The sequence below is a fragment of the Zalophus californianus genome, chromosome 16 (assembly GCF_009762305.2).
Source record: "Zalophus californianus isolate mZalCal1 chromosome 16, mZalCal1.pri.v2, whole genome shotgun sequence".
Classification (NCBI taxonomy): Eukaryota; Metazoa; Chordata; class Mammalia; order Carnivora; family Otariidae; genus Zalophus; species Zalophus californianus.
In genome coordinates, this window is record NC_045610.1 from 7,105,444 (window position 1) to 7,123,926 (window position 18,483).

The following is an 18,483-nucleotide window of genomic DNA, read 5'->3' on the forward strand; positions in this document are numbered from 1 at the left end:
TGGCAAATGTGACCGGCCCAACAGGAATGAACTAAAGACTCAAAGATATTGGAGGGGGCGATGCTTGAACAAATGACCCAGCTCAGCCATCCTATAGATAAGCTTGCAGCCGATGAGCTTTACTCACATACTCCAAGCTGTTGAGTCCCCACTCTTAAATATAGACAGGCGTCCAAGCTCACCAGACTTTGAAGGAAGTCTAACCTGCAGCCTACATACCAAAACAGTAGGGGAGGAGAAAATATAACTCGGAAGAAATAGATACTGCATGGAAAGGAGATTTCAGGAAAACACATTGCTTACATTGTCAAGTGCTAAGAGAAAATAATGCGTCCATGAATGAAAGTCAGTATGTTTTTCAATTATATCTCAATGAAAAAAGAAAGAATTAAAAAACCCAGGATGTCAATAAAAAAATGCTATGGGAAAGAAATACTCTGAAGTCGAGAGCAAGCTCATGGAAACAAAGAGTACATTTTCAGTGGCAAGTTTGGAAGATAAAGTCGAAGAAATTCAGAGACGAGAAGAAGACAACCATGACAGGAAAAATAGAAAAGTTGGAAGATTAGAGGACCAATCCAGTAAGTTGTAGGCCTGAATAACTTATATTATTAAAATACAAGAATAACAGTAGTAATAAAGTAATCCAGAACAGAAGGACCTGAGTTCCTATATTGAAAGGGCTCACTGAGCTCCTGATACAATAGAAAAAGTTGAACCTGTGCCTGGGCTCACTGCTAGGGAAGACTAGTGACAAGTACAGAGATTCTACAACCTTCTGGAGGAAAAAAAATGGTCACATAGAAAGGCTCAGAAATCTGAATGCTTCCAGACTTGCCAAACGCAACAATGGAAGCAAGGAGATTGCTGTGGAGTGCCTTCAAAATTCTGAAGGAATATGATGCTCAGCATAGAATTCAGTATCCTGCCTAGCAATCAACGTGAGGGTAGAGGGGAAGGTCATGACATGCAAGGTCTCAAAAATTGGCTTCCTGCACATTCTTTCTCGGGCAGCTAAAGCAAGGTGTGCTCTACAATGGAGTGACTAAGAAAGAGGTAGACACAGGATATGGGAAATAAGATCTATCTGGCATAGGACGGAGGGAGAGAAAAATCCCAGGAAATGGGGAAGGAAGTGTGCAGGAAGACAGCTGTGCCAAGGGATCGAAGGGAAAGTCAATCCAGGTTGACGCGGGTCCAGGAGAGACGAATTCAAGATGGAATTCATTCACATCAAGTGTGGTTCAGTATCTTAGACAAAATAGTGGTGGAGGATTTGGGGTTCAGTCAGGTCTATAGAAAAACTAAACAAGCAAACCAAAGCAAGACAATTATTAACTCTACAGAGAGGACAAATGTGTGGGAAAGACCAGTGATCACCATATCCTACCCTGCCAAACTCTGAATGGCACAGGGGATCAAAATGTAGTGCAAATACCAAAAGTCTACTGATATAAATAAATGCAGGGAGGGCAGATGTAAAGATCACCAAATTCTCATTTTCCAGAGTTGACTGTCGATAGCCAATGCTTAAAAAAAAAAAGATTAACAAGTAGCATCCGGAGCATGGAGGTAAGTAATAGACAAATCAAATCAAAGACACCATTAAAAAAGGAACAAAGAGAAGTCCACGACCTGAAAGTTGAAATTTGCAGCAGATCGGAAAAAGAATTTGAATGCCCTCTACATCCACACCTATGGCTTTCCCCTCCCGTTGCAGGAAGATGCTGAAACTCTGCGGAGAGACAGAGGACAAGCTGGCTCAGGAGCTGATCCACTTTGAGCTGCAGGTGGAGAGAGACGTGATCGAGCCCCTGTTTTTGCTGGCCGAGGTAAGCCGCACACGTGAGGCCACACTGCCCGGTGACCCTGTTCTTCATCAGGAATTATCACTGCCCGTCCGCCTGGTCTGGATTCCCCGACGTGGCAGCCCCTCCCGCTGCCTGCTGGTCCCCTCTCCCACCCACACTCTTCTCCCCTGGTGTTCCGGTGGGGACAGGAACAAAGCTAGCTCCCAACGTCCTTCCCCACCAGAGCCTGCACACTATACCAACCCTGCCCTCCACCCGTCTTCCATCTTCCGGAAGAGGAATGGCAGCCCCCAGTCTCAGGAGGAGACTCCCTGTAGGGCCATTGGCACCTTATGTGTACATGCATCCCTTCTCTTTCATTTAATTCGATTTTATTATTTCTTACTTTAATTCCAGTGTAGTTCACACACAGCATTCTGTGAGTTTCACGTGCACAATATAGCAAATCAACAGTTCTATACCTTCCTCATTGCTCGTTGCGATAAGTGCACTCTTCATCCCCTTTGTCTTTGGATCTTAAAGGATACCAAATAAAACCATTTGCGTACAAAGACACCTTGATGTCCACGTGACAATTTGGCTAGCTTCAACCAAGTGAAATTGTGTCAAGTAAGAATGGAAATGGTTGGGGATTTTATGTGCCTTGAGCCCTTGACTTCCCACCAGTTGCCCTGAATTGGCCATCCAGGACCGCCCCAGCCCCGTCCCGTGGAACTGCAGATGCTCTGTGTCTGCACGGTTTGCTAGCCACTAGCCACCTGGGAGCTAGTAAGCTCTTGAAACGTGCTTAGTGTCACTGAGGAACTACCTTTTAAATTTTATTTAATTTTTGTTCATTCGAATTTAAAACGCTGTAGCCACAGGAAGCTAGAGGCTACCATATTGGACGGCATTGCCCTAGACCAGGCCTGGTTTCCTTCCTGGACTGCCCCCAGCACCTCCCCATCCTCTGGTGCAATTTCTGTCACAGAATGGATGGGCAAATCGTTAACCAGAGTGCCTAAAAGTTTTCAAGGAGAAAATCCTATATCTGGTGGTTTGACAGAGATCAGCTCTAGACTCCTCAGATGCTATCCTCTTACAGGCTGTTGCCCAGCCAAGTGCATATGTGAGAGGCCCTTTGCTCTTCGGAAAGGTGGCCTGGGGTCTCAGGCAAAGCCTGAAGTAAACCCAAGGGACACGTTTGACCTGGGTGCTGAGACTCACTTGTACCAACCAGATGTCCCCAGTCCCCTCCAGCTTTGCTTGCGGGCTCTATGGTGCTTGGAGGAACCCAGGGCCACTTCTTCTCTTCCATATCAGATACGGTTCCCTTCCATACGTTACTCACCCCTGCTCCAAAGACCTTCCTCGCGGTTCTCCCTTCTCTATAAAAGCCGTGGCCTGAGATGATTTTTGGTTTCAATATAGTCAGTTTTCCCTTTTAAATTCTCACTTCCTGCCCCTCTTTGGCTGAGCCCCGGGGCCCAAAATCCCACACTGGGATGTTCAGTGGAGATATTTTTAGAAATAAAACTGTAAAAAGAGCATCCACATACAACCAACCACTATGGAAGAACTTGTCATAGCTGAACAGAGCCGTGGTGATGTTTATCGGGTATTTATTTGGGGGAAAAGTTTTACTTTATTTCTATAAAAATACATCCTGATTGCATTCCCCCATCAGATCTCAAGCCTCCTGAGACTAGTCATGCTGCTGTCTGTTTTGAATTAGGTCTGTGTGTCAGCTCGTTCTGCTTTTCTCCCCACGCATGGCCCTTGTGCTGTGGACAGAGCTGGGATGGAGCCCACGTTTGCTGGCCGAGGCGGGGGCAAGAGTGAGGCCGGGCATAATAAAGTGAGCAGAGGAGTACAGAGCCCCCTAAGAGGGTTGGGGTAATGGAGGGCCTGGCAGGTGTCCAGTGAAGAAAGAGCAGCAGTTAGCTCAGGCAAGAGAATTGAGGGTTTCCTCTGGAAATGAGCCCTCCAGCCCACTTAAGAATTCATCTGAAGCTTCAGTCTGACTCTGTCCTGTAACCACAGGTGGAAATCCCAAACATTCAGAAGCAGAGGAAACACTTAGCAAAGCTGGTGCTGGACATGGATTCTTCACGAACAAGGTACAGAAGGGTTTCTTTGCTTTCCTTTTTGCTTCTTGGAAAAGGAACAGTGATTGTATTTGGGGGGTGGGGAGGGGTGTGTGGGTAGAGGCATTTGTTGAGTGTGTGTTTGTTCTCTTAAGTTTTTCTTAATACCCTTGACGTGGCAGGCACCGGAGGTGAGTGTCGTGAGTCAGAGATACGGGGGCCCTGCTCTCACGGGGGCTGTAGCCCAGTGTGGGAGACGGAGACCCTAGACAAGTCTGTAAGTCCTGTGAAGAAGGTAGCATGGTGCAGTTTTAGAGGAGAGTGATGGAGAAAGGGAGACTACAACATTAGGTAGGCTGAAACAGAGAAGTCTTCTTAGAGATGACACTTGATCTGGGACCTAAATGATGAGAAGGAGGCAGCCATGCAGAGATTGGGCACAGGACATTGAGTCCATGACAGCAGGAACAGCATGTGCAAAGGCCCTGAGGCAGAGGGTAAGGGGAAGATAAGGCTGCCATGTTCAGGGTATAGCACCAAGGCGGCGTGGCCGGGGTAAGAGCCAAGGGGGACATAGTAGGAGCTGAGCTCAAAGAGGCAGGGTGGGTGAGGTGTTGTGTCTAAAGAAGGGGGAAATTTCTGGTTCTGGGACCTGCCCACCTTTTCCTAAAGCCAGTGTGTACAGCTCTCCTTTCTGTAGCCATTCTCTGAACCTGAGGCCAGTATGAGGGAAGCAGCATTCTAGCTGTGTTGCTCTCCTCCTGCAGCATCTCTCAGAAGCCTCCAGAAAGTGCCTCTTAGAGCAGGGGGTCTCCAGAGGCCCTGAGATGCCATTGACTCTGACCGCCATATGTCCCGATGGTGCCTATACAGCTTCCTAATTCTCGCAGTGGTGTATGCGCCTAACTGTGCAACTGGAAGGAATGCAGGTTTCTGAAGATTAATACAGAAGGAACATTTTGGTGCTACCAGAGGTCCTTTGCAGGTCACTTTTAATCCTCTCTGTACCTCTTTTTAATTTTCTTGAGGAAAAGAAACAAAACCAGAAAATACTGATCTACTCGGACTGAGAGATGTAGTATAGGGTCCTGAAGCCGGAGTCCAAGGTGAGGTGGTGAGATCCAGGTCACCTGTTTTCGAGACCTGTGAGCTTGGTCAAGTCAGTCAACCTTCCAGAGTTGCAGTTCCATCACCTGCACGTAGGTAGTAATACCGTTCATGAGTTGACGTGAGGAGGTTGTGTTGAGTGTCGGTTGAGATCACATTTGTCACAGCGCTTCCCAAGTGCTAGTTGGGACCCTAGAATTCTGCATCTGGACCAATACGAAGTGTAGGGCGGTCCCCCCAAGACCAGAAATAGAACAGGTTAGTACAGCAGAGAAACAAAGATGTCTTTCGTTAATTTAGTGTTTCCCAAACTTCAGTCCACCCGACCAGTTTTGGACATCTGAACCCACGCATCTCGCAAAAAGTCGATCCGCTTCTTCAAAATGAATCCGTTCAAAAAATGTTAGAGCCCTACCACCCATCGAAAGGCACTACCCTTTGCTGTGAATGCCAGGTAGACACAGAAGTGAACAGGACAAAAGCAAAGCCAGTGCAGTTAAATTTTACATCCTGTTGCCTATGGAAGGCTGTGATCCCGAAGCTCATCCCCTTCTGTTAAGAAGGAAGAGGAGGAAAGTTGTCAAAGTTTTTCCGACCCAGGTCTGAGGCTCTCTCCTTAGTGCTTGTGGAGGAAGACTGAGCAGGCTGCGTGGGGAGTATGGATTTGGCATCACCGACTACCGTATCCTCAGACCACGTCCACTTGCCGCCCATGACATCAGCGTTCAAGACCCACTTCTGGGGAGTCACACGAAGAGTAAAGACATGCTGATTGTCAGGAAATCTCTACATCCCCCATCCAAATTTTTATGCTTCTAAACTTCAGTCGAGACCCTTGACAACCTTTGTCTTTTCAGAAGCCAACCCACCCCAACTTCCTGCCTTTTCCCTAACCCCTCACTCTTCATCCAGCATGAGGACCACATCCCAAGATACAGCAGTGAGAGTAAGACCAGATGCTATGCCGTTGAATAGCAAGGATCACCAGCTGCTCTTCTGGAACAGTGGGTTCTTCCTGCCCCCCACCCCCGCCCCACCCTGCCTCCCACTGTGGTCAGTTTGTAGGTTCTGTTCTTTGCGGGATTACCAAACCTCTCTTTAGTCCTTTTTTGTCGTTCCCGAGTTACCTTGAATTCTACAACTTGGGTGGATACTGTCAATCCAACTCCTTTATCCAATGTTTAAGTAGGTCTGAATCCAAGGTGTGTATTTGCCTCGATTCGAGTAAATCTGGCTTGTCTGCTTGGAAAGCCAATCGTACAAGCCTTAATATCCTAGAGAAGACCGAAGCTTAGAAGTTGAATAAAAGATGATAGATAGGGAGGCTGGAGGAAAAACTCAAGCTTTATGCTGAATTTAAGATCGTGAATTGAATTGAAACGAATCAAATGATACACAGTGTCTTTTCTGTGATAGATTTGGTTTGGCAATGGTTGCAGAAGGAGCCCCGTTCCTTCCCAAAGTCTGCCTCAATTTTTCTGAGCGTGTATCTCAAGATCAACCCTTCTGGGTCCAGAACCCTTTATGCTTCTGCTGAATAGCTGTGGACTAAATTTCATCCTCCCTCCCCAAATTCACATGTTAAAGCTCTAACCCCCTAATATGACTCTATCTGGAGATAGGACCTTTCAGAAGTAATTAAGGTTAAGTCAGGTCATAAGGGTAGGGCCTTAATCCAGGTTGGGTTGGTGGCCTTCTAAGAAGAGGAAGGGACAGATTTCTTTCTCTTTACACGCTCACTCAGAGGAAGGGCCCAAGTGAGGAGGCAGTAAGAGAGCCTCTACCAAACCCAAATCCTGCCAGAACCTTGATCTGGAGCTTCCAGCCTCCAGAACTTCTAGAAAACTAATTTCTGTTCTTAAGCCACCTAGTCTGTGGTATATTGTCGCGGCAGCCCGGGCAGATGAAGACACCTGCCTTCTCTGGAAGCAGGTGAACTAATAATATAAATAAAACAGGAGAGTTGGGGCATGGATACGGGGCAGCTCATGGAATTAAAGAAGTAGCTTAATTAGGAGAGATTTTAGTGCCTCCGGGAAGGACCGCACAGTCTCATTGTCTTGGAAGCTGTTCCTTACCTCCTACCTCTCCCGAATCAGGCATCTTAGATCCAGTGTCTTCATAGTCCCTTGGGCTCCTGTCTCCCCAGCATGAGACCTGTTCTTTTTGTTCTAATTGTAAAAGTACAGAGAAGGGGGTCCATTTGTCTAGACTTTGCTTAGATGCCACTCCCTTGGCCTCTCAGTTGGTCAAGGTGATGAAGGTTGGGTGTGGACTTGGCTTGCATCAGGGACCCTCACCTGGGCCACTCACGGTGAGGGTCATTGCAAAACTGGCAGCTTCCCGGGGCACCTGGGTGGCTCAGTTGGTTAAGCGTCCACTCTTGGTTTCAGCTCAGGTCCTGATCTCATGGGTTGTGAGATCAAGCCCTGCATCAGGCTCTGCGCTCAGCGGGAATCTGCTTTGCTTGGACATTTTTTCCCTCTGCCCCTTCCCCTGCTCTCTCTCTTTCTTTCTGTAAAATAAATACATCTTAAAAAACAAAAACAAAAAACAAAAACCCTGGCAGCTCCCTTTGGCCCACACATCAGAGCAGGAGTAGGGCAGGACCTCACAAACCGGAGGATGCCAATGACAGAGGAAAGGAGACCGGACAGATGAAATAATAAATGTCCCTTTAAAGGAACGTTCCTGTCTGCCTCCCAAAAATTCTTCCTTTCTACTTCCCGTTGCCCTGAACTCTTGCCTTTGCCCTCTTGACCCTTTTCCTGATCCCTAAAATTCCATACCCTTATTTCTGGCCCTTTTCTCTCCTCTAGCCTTCATTAAAGCTAGTATTCTGTCTCTACCTCCCCCAGACCCTATAGCAATGGCACCTTTTCCCAGCTAATGATGGTGTCACATCAGAGAAGAACTTTCTTCTTTTTATTTTATTTTATTTAAATTCAATTAACGTATAGTGTATTATAAGTTTCAGAGGTACAGCTCAGTGATTCCTCAGTTGCATATAACACCCAGTGTTCATTACATCACGTGCCCTCCTTAATGCCCAGAACTTTCTGCTCTGCAAATTTGAAAGCTCAGACTTCTTGGTCGAGAATCCCTGGTTTCTTCTCTTGACGGAGCAGGAAAGTGCTTGAGTTTATTTACAGAACAGATGTCTGACAAAGCCACCATACCTTGAAATTCATGATTTTGGTCTCTTTTCCCAGCAGATTACTGTCCATACACATTTTCCCATGTTTTCCTTGCTATTTTATTATCTGATTTCCACACTCTCATTCTGCATCTTTTTATTTTTTTATTTTTTTTTTATTTGACAGACAGCGAGAGAGGGAACACAAGCAGGGGGAGTGGGTGAGGGAGAAGCAGGTTTCCCGCGGAGCAGGGAGCCCGGTGCGGGGCTCGATCCCAAGACCCTGGGATCATGACCTGAGCCGAAGGCAGACGCTTAACGACTGAGCCACCCAGGTGCCCCTCTCATTCTGCATCTTATCACTATTTTGTAATCTCAAAGGAGGTTACTTCTCTATTGCGAATAAAGTTCCCTATAAAGGGAGAGGGAAAGATCTAAACTGCCAAGAGATTATCTAAAGTAGATATTTAGGGGAAAAGACAGAGGGAAATAGGAAAGAAAAGAAAGGTAGTTTGGGGAAATATCTTCATTTTAATAGACACATATTAAGGATGATTGGGGTTTTTACAAAAAATCAAATCCAGATCTTCGAAGCCTCAAAAAATCAGTGTCTGTTTACTTAATTTTTTTTCATACATATATTGTTTGGTTGTTTTTTCTTGAGATAGCATGAGCCACATGGTGGTTGCAGGTTGGTTGGTTGGTTGGTTTATTTATTTGTAGGCTCCACACACAATGTGGGGCTTGAACTCATGACCCTGAGATCCTGAGATCAAGAGCCATGTGCTCTACCCACTGAGCCAGCCAGGCACCCCTGAGCTTAATCTCATAATCTACCATATTCATTTTCAGCAATCTAAATTATAGCCATGGCATCTCCTACTTTATTTGACAAAAAAAATCCCACAACGCTTTAATACTCTGTTTCAAGTGGCTAAACTGGGAGTTTATTAAACAGATCATTTCTGTCGGGCAAACCATTATGAGAAAGAACTACCCACGAGTTTTTGCAGTCCGTATCTGTTAGATTTTTCAACATCTTTGAGTAGACTATTTCCTTTGTAATTTGCCCTGAATTCTTAACTCGGATGAGGAATGAATGGTTTCCAAGACGTGTGTGTCCATCTCCGGACCTTCAAGCCAGCTTGACATCCCAAAGCCTTCTTAAGTCATTTTCCTGTGAATGCATTTGTTTTTTAAGATTTTATTTATTTATTTAAAGCGAGTGTGAGCAGGGGCAGAGGGAGAGGGAGAATCTCAAGCAGACTCCCTGCTAAGCACAGAGCCAGACCTGGGGCTCGATCCCAGGACCCTGAGATCATGACCTGAGCCGAAATCAAGAGGCAGATGCCCAACGGACTGAGCCACCAGGCGCCCCCCCCACATGAATACATTTTTTTTAAAGTAACACAGAATCCTTTATTTTATTCTTTTTTGCTAATAGCAAAGAGGACTTTCATTTCCCTTTCTTGTGTCATAGTCTTGTACTCTTCTCTTTGTCCCACAGATAACAAACTCTAGAGAAAGAAGAAATCATGTAGAGAAACCAGCTAGGGATTGTTGACTCTCAAAATGAGGGTCACATTGCACTTTGTGCCTCTAGGATGGATGGCCTAAGAGCCAGATAGGGCCTATAGGGCCATCAGGTTTGGTCTGTACGCCACTGGCCTGCATGGTGTTTAAGCAAAACTGTTTAGTCTGTTGCCCTATTTCTTTAGAGTGTTCACATGACAATTTCCAGCATCTCTTGTCAACTGAGGGAGGCCAGCACCCCCATCAGGGTCCCCTTCCCCTCACTGTCCTTCCCGACTTCCCTGAGAGACTGCCGTCCCCTGTTGGCCGCCCTTTGTCATCCTAATGACCCCACTGTTTTTCTTAGGGCCATGAAGTGGTTGTGCATCTCAACTGTCCCAGTTACAAGTAGGGAAACAAAGGGTGGACTCGTTTTTTAAGATACTGACCCATCTGACTTGGTGCTCTTACTCCAGGGCCCCTATAAGCCATTGAATGTACAGACTCCGTGGAAAAAGAACCCACTGCTCATCCCTGCTGCAACTCCTATAACTGTCTTGTGTGATCGGAATCTTCCTTCAGGGCTCTTGGTAATTCCCTGATAATGCCAGGGCCGGCAGAAACATCTGTACTTCGCCACGACACTTTCCCAAGCCGCGTCCTCCGACACCTGCTGTCTCTGCACAAGGACAGACGTCGAAGGAAATACGAACGCGGTATCCGAGTGTCTACGGGAAGCTTTTTTGTGCTGGCCGGTGGAGATTTTGGCTTTCGGATTTGTTTTGATTCTGCTCTTCTGCTCCCTCCCACCCGACACCCGTGACTGGCTCCAGCCACGTCGGCGAGTGTTTCCAGACTCCGAGCCCACGGGGAAGGAAGGCAGGGAGCTTACGGGGATGACATAGACCGGGCCTCGGACAAAGCACCAGTGATGGTCATCGGGCGACACATTTCCGGGGAAATGGTGGCAGGCTGGGGCATGCCTGTCCCCTCCGTGTCCGGCCACAGCTGCCCCCTTCCTCCTGGGTAGTGTTCGTAAGCCGCTTCTCTTCTCCGCGTCCCCACGGTGTTATTCCCAGGGCGCTCCACCTGTCTCACGCCTCCCCTCTTTTTCTCCCGTTTTCCATCAGGTGGCAGCAGACTTCCAAGTCTTCAGGTCTGTCCGGTGGCTTGCAGCCTGCGGGTGCCAAAGCTGATGCCCTCAGGGAAGAAATGGAGGAAGCTGCCAACAGAGTGGAGATTTGCAGGGTATCCTCCCCCCCCTCCCCCCGTCTTTGCTCCTCTTTACCGGGACAGATGGGGGAACCCTAAGGGAGTCCCTTTTTCCTCACAGGCATTTTAGTAAAACCTAAGCGGGAGCTCTGGTTGAGCTGAATGTCCCCAAGCTTGCCTGCTGGTGTCTCTAGAGCCTGGGGTGAGCCCTAAGAGTTGGGGGCTTCGAGGCGGCCTCAACAGGGGGGACAGCAGTGCGTTAGCAACGGGGTTCCCGTGCATCGGGCACAGAGGAAGTAGCCTTGGTGTCTCTGTGAAGCTTTTGTAAGGCACCTGAGTCCCACAGAATGGACTCTTGGCTGGGTGGAACAGTTGAGAATTTAGACAGTAGACCAACCTTGACTTGCTGTTGGTATTAAATTGTTTCTTTTTGTTCACCTTGGAATAACATTTCCTGAGTCACTTGACCCATCTCCTGCCTCCTTGGACATAGTCAACTGTGAAGTTGAAATGCTGACCAAGGAGATAGTCCGCGAAAAGAGGAGGTCTCCCTCTTGTTAAGAGAGGAATGTCGCATTCTAAGAAATCCATGCCTCTGCCCTTGGGAATGTCAGAAGCCCTTTGTGCACCTGCTCAGACGTTTCCCATCTTTGCCACAAATGTTGTTTGGGGCAGAACTAGCAAGACCCCGTTCATGAGATTTTATTTATTTATTTAATTTATTTGAGAGACGGATAGAGAGCATGCACGAGGTGGGGGAGAAGCAGAGGGAGAAGCAGACTCCCTGCTGAGCAGGGAGCCCGATGCGGGACTCAATCTCAGGACCCCAGGATCATGACCCAAGCCAAAGGCAGATGCTTAACCGACTGAGCCACCCAGGCGCCCCCTAATCTCATACGGTTTTAAAAGAGCGTCGCCACTTGGCATCCAGACATCTCTGTTCTTTGTGGCTTTTTCTAGTCTTGTCAGCTTGCCCTTTGGCTTCTCTTTTTATAGCCGCTCTGCGTGGGGTGGCTTCAACCTTGCATTCAGATGACGTTCAGGGTCAGATAGAATTGCTCTCTGGAATTAGGAACCCTGACGAGTCGGTAAAGAATTCATGATCTCTCCACCTACAGTACCATGGACTCGAGCAAAGTAAGACCTTGAAATGCTTCATCAGGTCCTGAGATACATCGTCAGTACAGCTGGTTTGTCATTTGAACTCCCAAAAGACAAATACTTAGCTGGTGCCATTTGTGAAGTCTAACTCTCATGCTGATCTCACTTTGACTCTGTGTAACGTCCCCATTTTCCCGTAGACTTGTGTTCTTTAGTTAAGAGTCCCGTTTCTTACAAAAATCACCCCGTAACAGACAAGAGACAGTGGTGTCGAGGGGATGCTGAATATGACTCTCCAAGTACATCACAACAGTAGTTTAATACCTTCGCTGTTCTGTAGCTCTTTACATGTGCTGTTTTTTTACCAAAAAAAATGTGTTCAGTTCCCTTTGAAAGATTAAAGAAGTAATACATTTTGCCATAACCAGTGAAAAAGCATGAAAATATATCAAGGAGAAAGACCAGTAATTGTCCCCCATTCCTACCCAGCAACCCCTCTGTTTCCAGAGAGAGTGGCCAATTCCCCTTCTTCACCAACATTTATTCGGAATTGTTGTGAACAGTGGTGCTCTGTTACATGCCGAGTGGCCACAAAAGTTACAAAGATGAGGGAGGTCAGTTGTAGGGCCTTTATATAGACTCCCACCCCTTTTTTTCATAATCATACAAACATATGCTCATAGAATTTTCCTAGTTACGTGTGTGTGTGTGTGTTTATAGAACAGTTCTGTTGTTTATATTAACTTACCACTTACTTTCCTCAATTAATACATCCTGGATATCTCTCCAGGTTAGTAACTATAGCTCTTAGTCTTTTTAATAAAGTCCATAGTATTCCATCATAAGGATACGTATACACCATGATTTGTGTAACTCTTTTCCTGTTGATGGATATTCAAACTAGTATGTTCTGTTTTTTGCCCTCACCAGGAATGATACAGTCAGCATCTTTATATGTATATTCTTATGCACTGGTAATTTCTTTTTTTATGGGATAGCTTCCCCAAAGTGATATTTTTAGGTCAAAGGCTATACATTTTAAATTTTGGTAGTGACAGTTAACTTCTCTCAAAAGGAAATAGTTCACATTCCCACCAGCAATATACAAAATTGCACATTTCCCCACATCTTTCCCTGTGATGTATATTGTTCCTATTTTCAACTTTTGCCAGTCTGGTGAGGGGGAAAAAGCTGTCTTATCTCTATGTTACTGTAATTTTAATTTCCCTGACTTAGTAATGCCGAGTGGATCTTTGTGTCTTTATTGGATATTCTTCAGATACGCATAGACATTCCCAGGCTGGCAAATTGCCTATTTGTATTGGCAATTGGACCAACATTTCTGTTTTTCTTAAATATCAATTTATAAATTTTTTTCTCTGCATATTAGGGGTGGATCTTTGTGTCTTTATTGGATATTCTTCAGATACGCATAGACATTCCCAGGCTGGCAAATTGCCTATTTGTATTGGCAATTGGACCAACATTTCTGTTTTTCTTAAATATCAATTTATAAATTTTTTTCTCTGCATATTAGGGGTATTAAACTTTCTTCTTTCTGTTGTGTTGCAGATCATTTTTCCAGTCTGCTATTTGCCACTTGGCTTTGTTGATGTCTGCCATTAAAAACTTGTTTATATGCGTGTATTCCTTTGCGTGGGAAAATATCCCAGGCATCTTCCACCTCAAGGTTGAAGCATTTGGTGTGGTCTGTGTTTTGAGTATTGGCCACTCCAGCAGAGGTACTGTGGTGTCTCGTTGTTCTAAATTGTATTTCACAGATACCGTAAGATGATGAACCTCTTTTCACACACTTACGTGCCATCTGTCCATAATACTTTGGTGCTATGTCTGTTCGGGTCTTTTGCCCATTTTTAAATCAGGTTGTTATTTAGCATTGTGTTGTTTCATCTCCAACTATTGGGGGATTTTTCCAGCTCTATTTCTGTAATTTTATTTCTGGTTTAATTCCACTGTGGTCAGAGAGCCAACACTGTATGATTTCAGTTCTTCTAGATTTGTCAAAATGTGTTTCATGGCCCATGGTCTGATCTGTCTTAGTGGACATTCCTTGCGAGCTCGGGAAGAATGTGTATTCTGCTGTTGTTGGATGAACTAGTCTGTGGGTGTCAGCTCTATCTAGTTAATGGATGCTGCCGTTGAGTTGAGCTCTGTCCATACTGCAGTTCTCCCTGCTGGAGCTGTCCATTTCTGATAGATGGGTGTTAAAGTCGCCAGCTGTAAGAGTGGATTCCTGTATTTCTCTTTGCAGTTCTATCACCTTTGCCTCATGTACTTTGATGCTGTGTTGTCAGGTGCACACACACGAAGGATTGTTACATCTTGTAGAATGACCCCTTTAGCATTAATGTTGTCCCTCTTTATCCCTGATAATTTCTCTCACTCAGAATGCCAGTCTGGGGGACATAGAGCCAGCCACTCCCACTTTCTTTTGATTAGTGTTAACAGGGTATGCCTTTCTCCATCTTTTTACTTTTAATCTATACATATCTTTTTTTTTTTTTTTTAAGATTTTATTTATCTGACAGAGACACAGCGAGAGAGGGAACACAAGCAGGGGGAGTGGGAGAGGGAGAAGCAGGCTTCCCGCCGGGCAGGGAGCCCGATGCGGGGCTCGATCCCAAGACCCTGGGATCATGACGTGAGTCGAAGGCAGCCGCTTAACGACTGAGCCACCCAGGCGCCCCATAATCTACACATATCTTTATATTTAAAGCGGGTTTCTTGTAACCCACATATAGTTGGGCATTGGTTTTTGATCCACTCTGACAATATCTGCCTTTTAATTGGTGTCTTTTCATTGTTGTTTAAACAATTATTGAATATAGTTGGATTAATATCTATCATAATTGTTCCTGTTTTTTATTGGTTGCCCTTGTTCTTTATTATTATTTCTGCCTTCAGGTTTTCTGCCTTTTGAGTTTTACTTTAGCATTTTATATGGTTTTATTTTCTGTCCTTTCTCAGCATATCAATTATACTTTTTTGTTTTAGGTCTTTTTAGTGGTTGCCTTAGAGTTTGCAGTATACATTTACAACTAATCCAAATCCACTTTGGAATAGCTAGATACTCTTTCATTTATAGTGCAAGTATCTCTTAGTAAGAAAATGTCCCTAGTTCCATCCACTGACTTGTACATATTGTACATAAGCCAACATAAGCACAGGTGTGTATATATGAATGTATCCATGCATTCATGTGTGTTTATCTGGATCCATGGATACATTCACATAGATATGAATACATTGTTGCTATTGTTATGAACAAACGTATCAGTTGGATTAAGAATAAGAAAAATAAAAGTTTTATTGTAGCTTCAGTACCCATTCTCTGATGGTCTTCCCTTCTTTGTGTAGGTCTGAGTTTCTGACCTATATCTTTTTCATTCTCTCTTAAAAAACTTTCTATTTTTTTTTTTTTTAACATTTCTTATTAGGTCTATGGGCAACAAAGTTTCTTCAAGTCCCTTTTGAAGGTAATTTTGTAGGGTACAGGATTCTAGGTTGGAGGGTTTTGTTTTTGGTTTTTGGTTTTTTCCTTCTCAACACTTTAAATATTTTACCCCACCCTCTTCTGGCTTGCATGGTTTCTGAGGCAAGGTCAGATGTAATTTTTATCTTTGGTCATCTCCCGGCAAATGTTTTTAACCTCTGGCTTCTTTGAATATTTCATTGTTATTGATTTTCTGAAGTTTGAATATGATATGCTCAGGTGTCATGGTTTTTTTTTCTTTTTTGACCAAAAGCCTAATATCCCAAGTCATGACTATCTAGCTAATATTTTTTAAGTTTAACTATAGGGAGTGGCCACTAGAAAGAATGTTTATCTGGGGGGTAATGAGCTACAAAACCATCTGGTCCCATTTTTGTAAACCAAGCAATCATATAAAACATATGACTGATTAAAATAGATACAAAATGAGCAGCCCCATCATGGTATTTAGAGCTTATCTCTCTGTGGTGGGATGGCAGGTGAATTTGGTTATTCACTCTGTATCTTTCTGAGTGTGGATTGGTTGCCAAATCAAAAAACAAATGATTTTTGAAACACGTTAAACTCTGGTGATTATTGATGTGTTTTTTTTTTTCTTTATAAAGAAAATTCACTAATGATTTAGATACATGGAAATTGGATTTAGTTTCCACTTTTATTTCTGACTTTGGAGTGCAGCTTATTTGGGACCTGTATTCTTAACTCAGTAAGAATGTAATCTAATTATACCTTTAAAAAACCTTTTGGTGTTCCTGAGGGCACTCACAGACTGTCTGCCTTTTCTAGGATTATCGTTTGGCAAACCTCGAATGCTGAGTCACTGACGGTGTATTCAGTGTGACATTTAGTCTTTCAGGGGTCCCTCCCTTTCCTCTGCCTGCTGAGCCATTTTGATCCTTTGACCCTTTGTGTTTTCCCTGACTTGACATACCTCCCTCACAGCTGCCAGTGATGGATGTCTCCTGACCAAAGAAAGCTGCTTGGCGGACGGGGGGGGGGGGGGGGGGGGGGGAAATGGCAGACGAAGTCGATTCCTCTAGAACCTTTGCTAGATTCAGCAGCCCCACAAAGGCTTTCATTGCCAGGATGCTCCGGTGAGCGGGAGCTGAGGCTTAGAACACATTTTATTCCTCGGGAAAGTTACCATTGCTAAGCCTGCGTGTCTCCATCTCTTACATCAGCAAATAGTTACAAAGCCCCTACTAATGTGCAAAGCACATTTCAGACGGTGGAGGACAGACAGGAGATAAGACCCTTGAACTCTCGGTAGCCACTCATCCAAAATTGGAAATTGAGCACTTTACCCTAAGAGAGTTAGGTGAGAACTCCAAGTGACATTGTGCTTGGCCCTTAGATTGTTCCCAACGAATGTTAATTCATTTCCCCCTCCTCTTTCTTCATTCTTTGAACCTGGACCAAGTGTAGCATTGACTAATCTGTGCTTAAAGCTCTCCAGAGAACAGATTTCCCTTTTAACTCTGTGCCTTGGGTGCAAGAACTCTTCCACATGGTTTGCCTGTCAAGGATACTAGAAGAGGAAACTGCCGCTCACATCCCAGTGTTCTCACTGAGAATAGCTTAATGGGCAGCTGGAGGGGCTGAGGGTTGGTGGGGTTGGTGCAGGATGCTTGAGGTTTCTACACACCAGGCTCTTGCTGAGGCACGTAGTTGCTCGCTTGAATTCGTTCAGCATCTGGATCAGCTTTCTTGTGCTGTCCTCCTATTTTCCTCAGTACAGACATCATAGATTCTTCTCTCCACTAAGCCCTTGTAAAGATCTCCTACCTGCGGCTCCCAGACAGGGAGGACCTTTAGAGCTCACCTGACTTGTGCAGACAAGGTCACACACACGACATGCTAAAAATCATGGTTAGTGACCGAGTCTGCATCCTTCTCAGAATGTACTTTTACCGGACCTCACTATGGGTGTTTCTGTGGAACTGAAACCGTTTTTCCTCCCAGGGGGAGGACACATTCCAGATTCAGATGCAGCGTTAGGTCGTTGCCCCCTGATCCCACGCAGAGCTGGATGGCGAAGGCCAGTTAACAACATTAGATTTGCCTGGGGCATTGACTAAATCCCGGTTTTTCCAAATTTCGAATCAGCAGCCTTCCTTTGAATCCGCCCATCTGTCTTCGCCAACTTCCCCCAAATTGGTGCGTTTCCGCCTCTTTCCCATATGCTTGTGATGGACCAGTCAATATTGGGGGCGAAGGAGAGCAAAGCAGTGCAACCATCAAGGAGAAGAAAGGGCGGACCATTTTCAGGAGTGGTGACACAGACTACAGAGATGTATGGAAGTAATTTGCACATCACTCCCCCACACCAGCTTTCCTGACTCTGGATGTGGTTCATGCTTTATAATCCCTGGGGAAATCGCTCCTTCCACACTTACTCATTCTCTGGAGTCATGGCTGGGAAACGCAGGAATGCCCATGAGAAAAGTCTGGGCCATGGCGCGAATCATTAAAAATGAGATTAAACAGCGGTGAAGGTTCTTGCTTCTACGATGTCTAGACTCATGCATTAGCCGCTAGAGTGTTCTCTGTTTTACCTCGGTTGTGCATTTTACCTTCCACAGGACCAGCTCTCGGCAGACATGTACAGTTTTGTGGCCAAAGAAATCGACTATGCAAACTACTTTCAAACGGTAAGGGTCTAGAAAGGTAAGGGCACATCGGGTTTGCTCATAAGAGTCAGGGTGCGAACAGGAAGGAACGTGGCATGGAACCGAAGGGCGCTCGGTGAAGCACATCATGGGAAAGAGTGTGGCTTTTAATTCTTCTGTCTGTGCATAAGTCCGGTCTTCTATTTCTCCCTGGATGAATTTCTCTAAAAACCTAAGAATAAAACTCAACCCATCTATGAAGTTGATCGCGACTCCATGGTCTGTGGCGGTGGTTCTCAACCAGAGGGTGATTTTGTTCCCTCCTCCAGTGGATGTCTGGCCATGTCTACAGGCACTTGAGGCCGTCACCATGAGGGGAGGAGGTGCATCTAGGGAGGAGAGGTCAAGGGTGAGG

General features: G+C 45.2%; 1 protein-coding gene across 4 annotated transcripts in view; it reads left to right on the plus strand.

The window, feature by feature from the left end:
- ARHGAP44 (Rho GTPase activating protein 44) overlaps positions 1 to 18,483 on the plus strand; it is a 191,461-nt gene that overhangs the window by 137,400 nt on the left and 35,578 nt on the right. For all 4 annotated transcript variants that reach the window (XM_027625669.2, XM_027625672.2, XM_027625670.2 and 1 more), the window contains exons 5-8: positions 1,721 to 1,832; positions 3,834 to 3,910; positions 10,763 to 10,880; positions 18,042 to 18,110. In XM_027625669.2, coding sequence (XP_027481470.1) covers positions 1,721 to 1,832; positions 3,834 to 3,910; positions 10,763 to 10,880; positions 18,042 to 18,110 — 376 coding nt within the window. The remainder of the gene's footprint in view (positions 1 to 1,720; positions 1,833 to 3,833; positions 3,911 to 10,762; positions 10,881 to 18,041; positions 18,111 to 18,483) is intronic.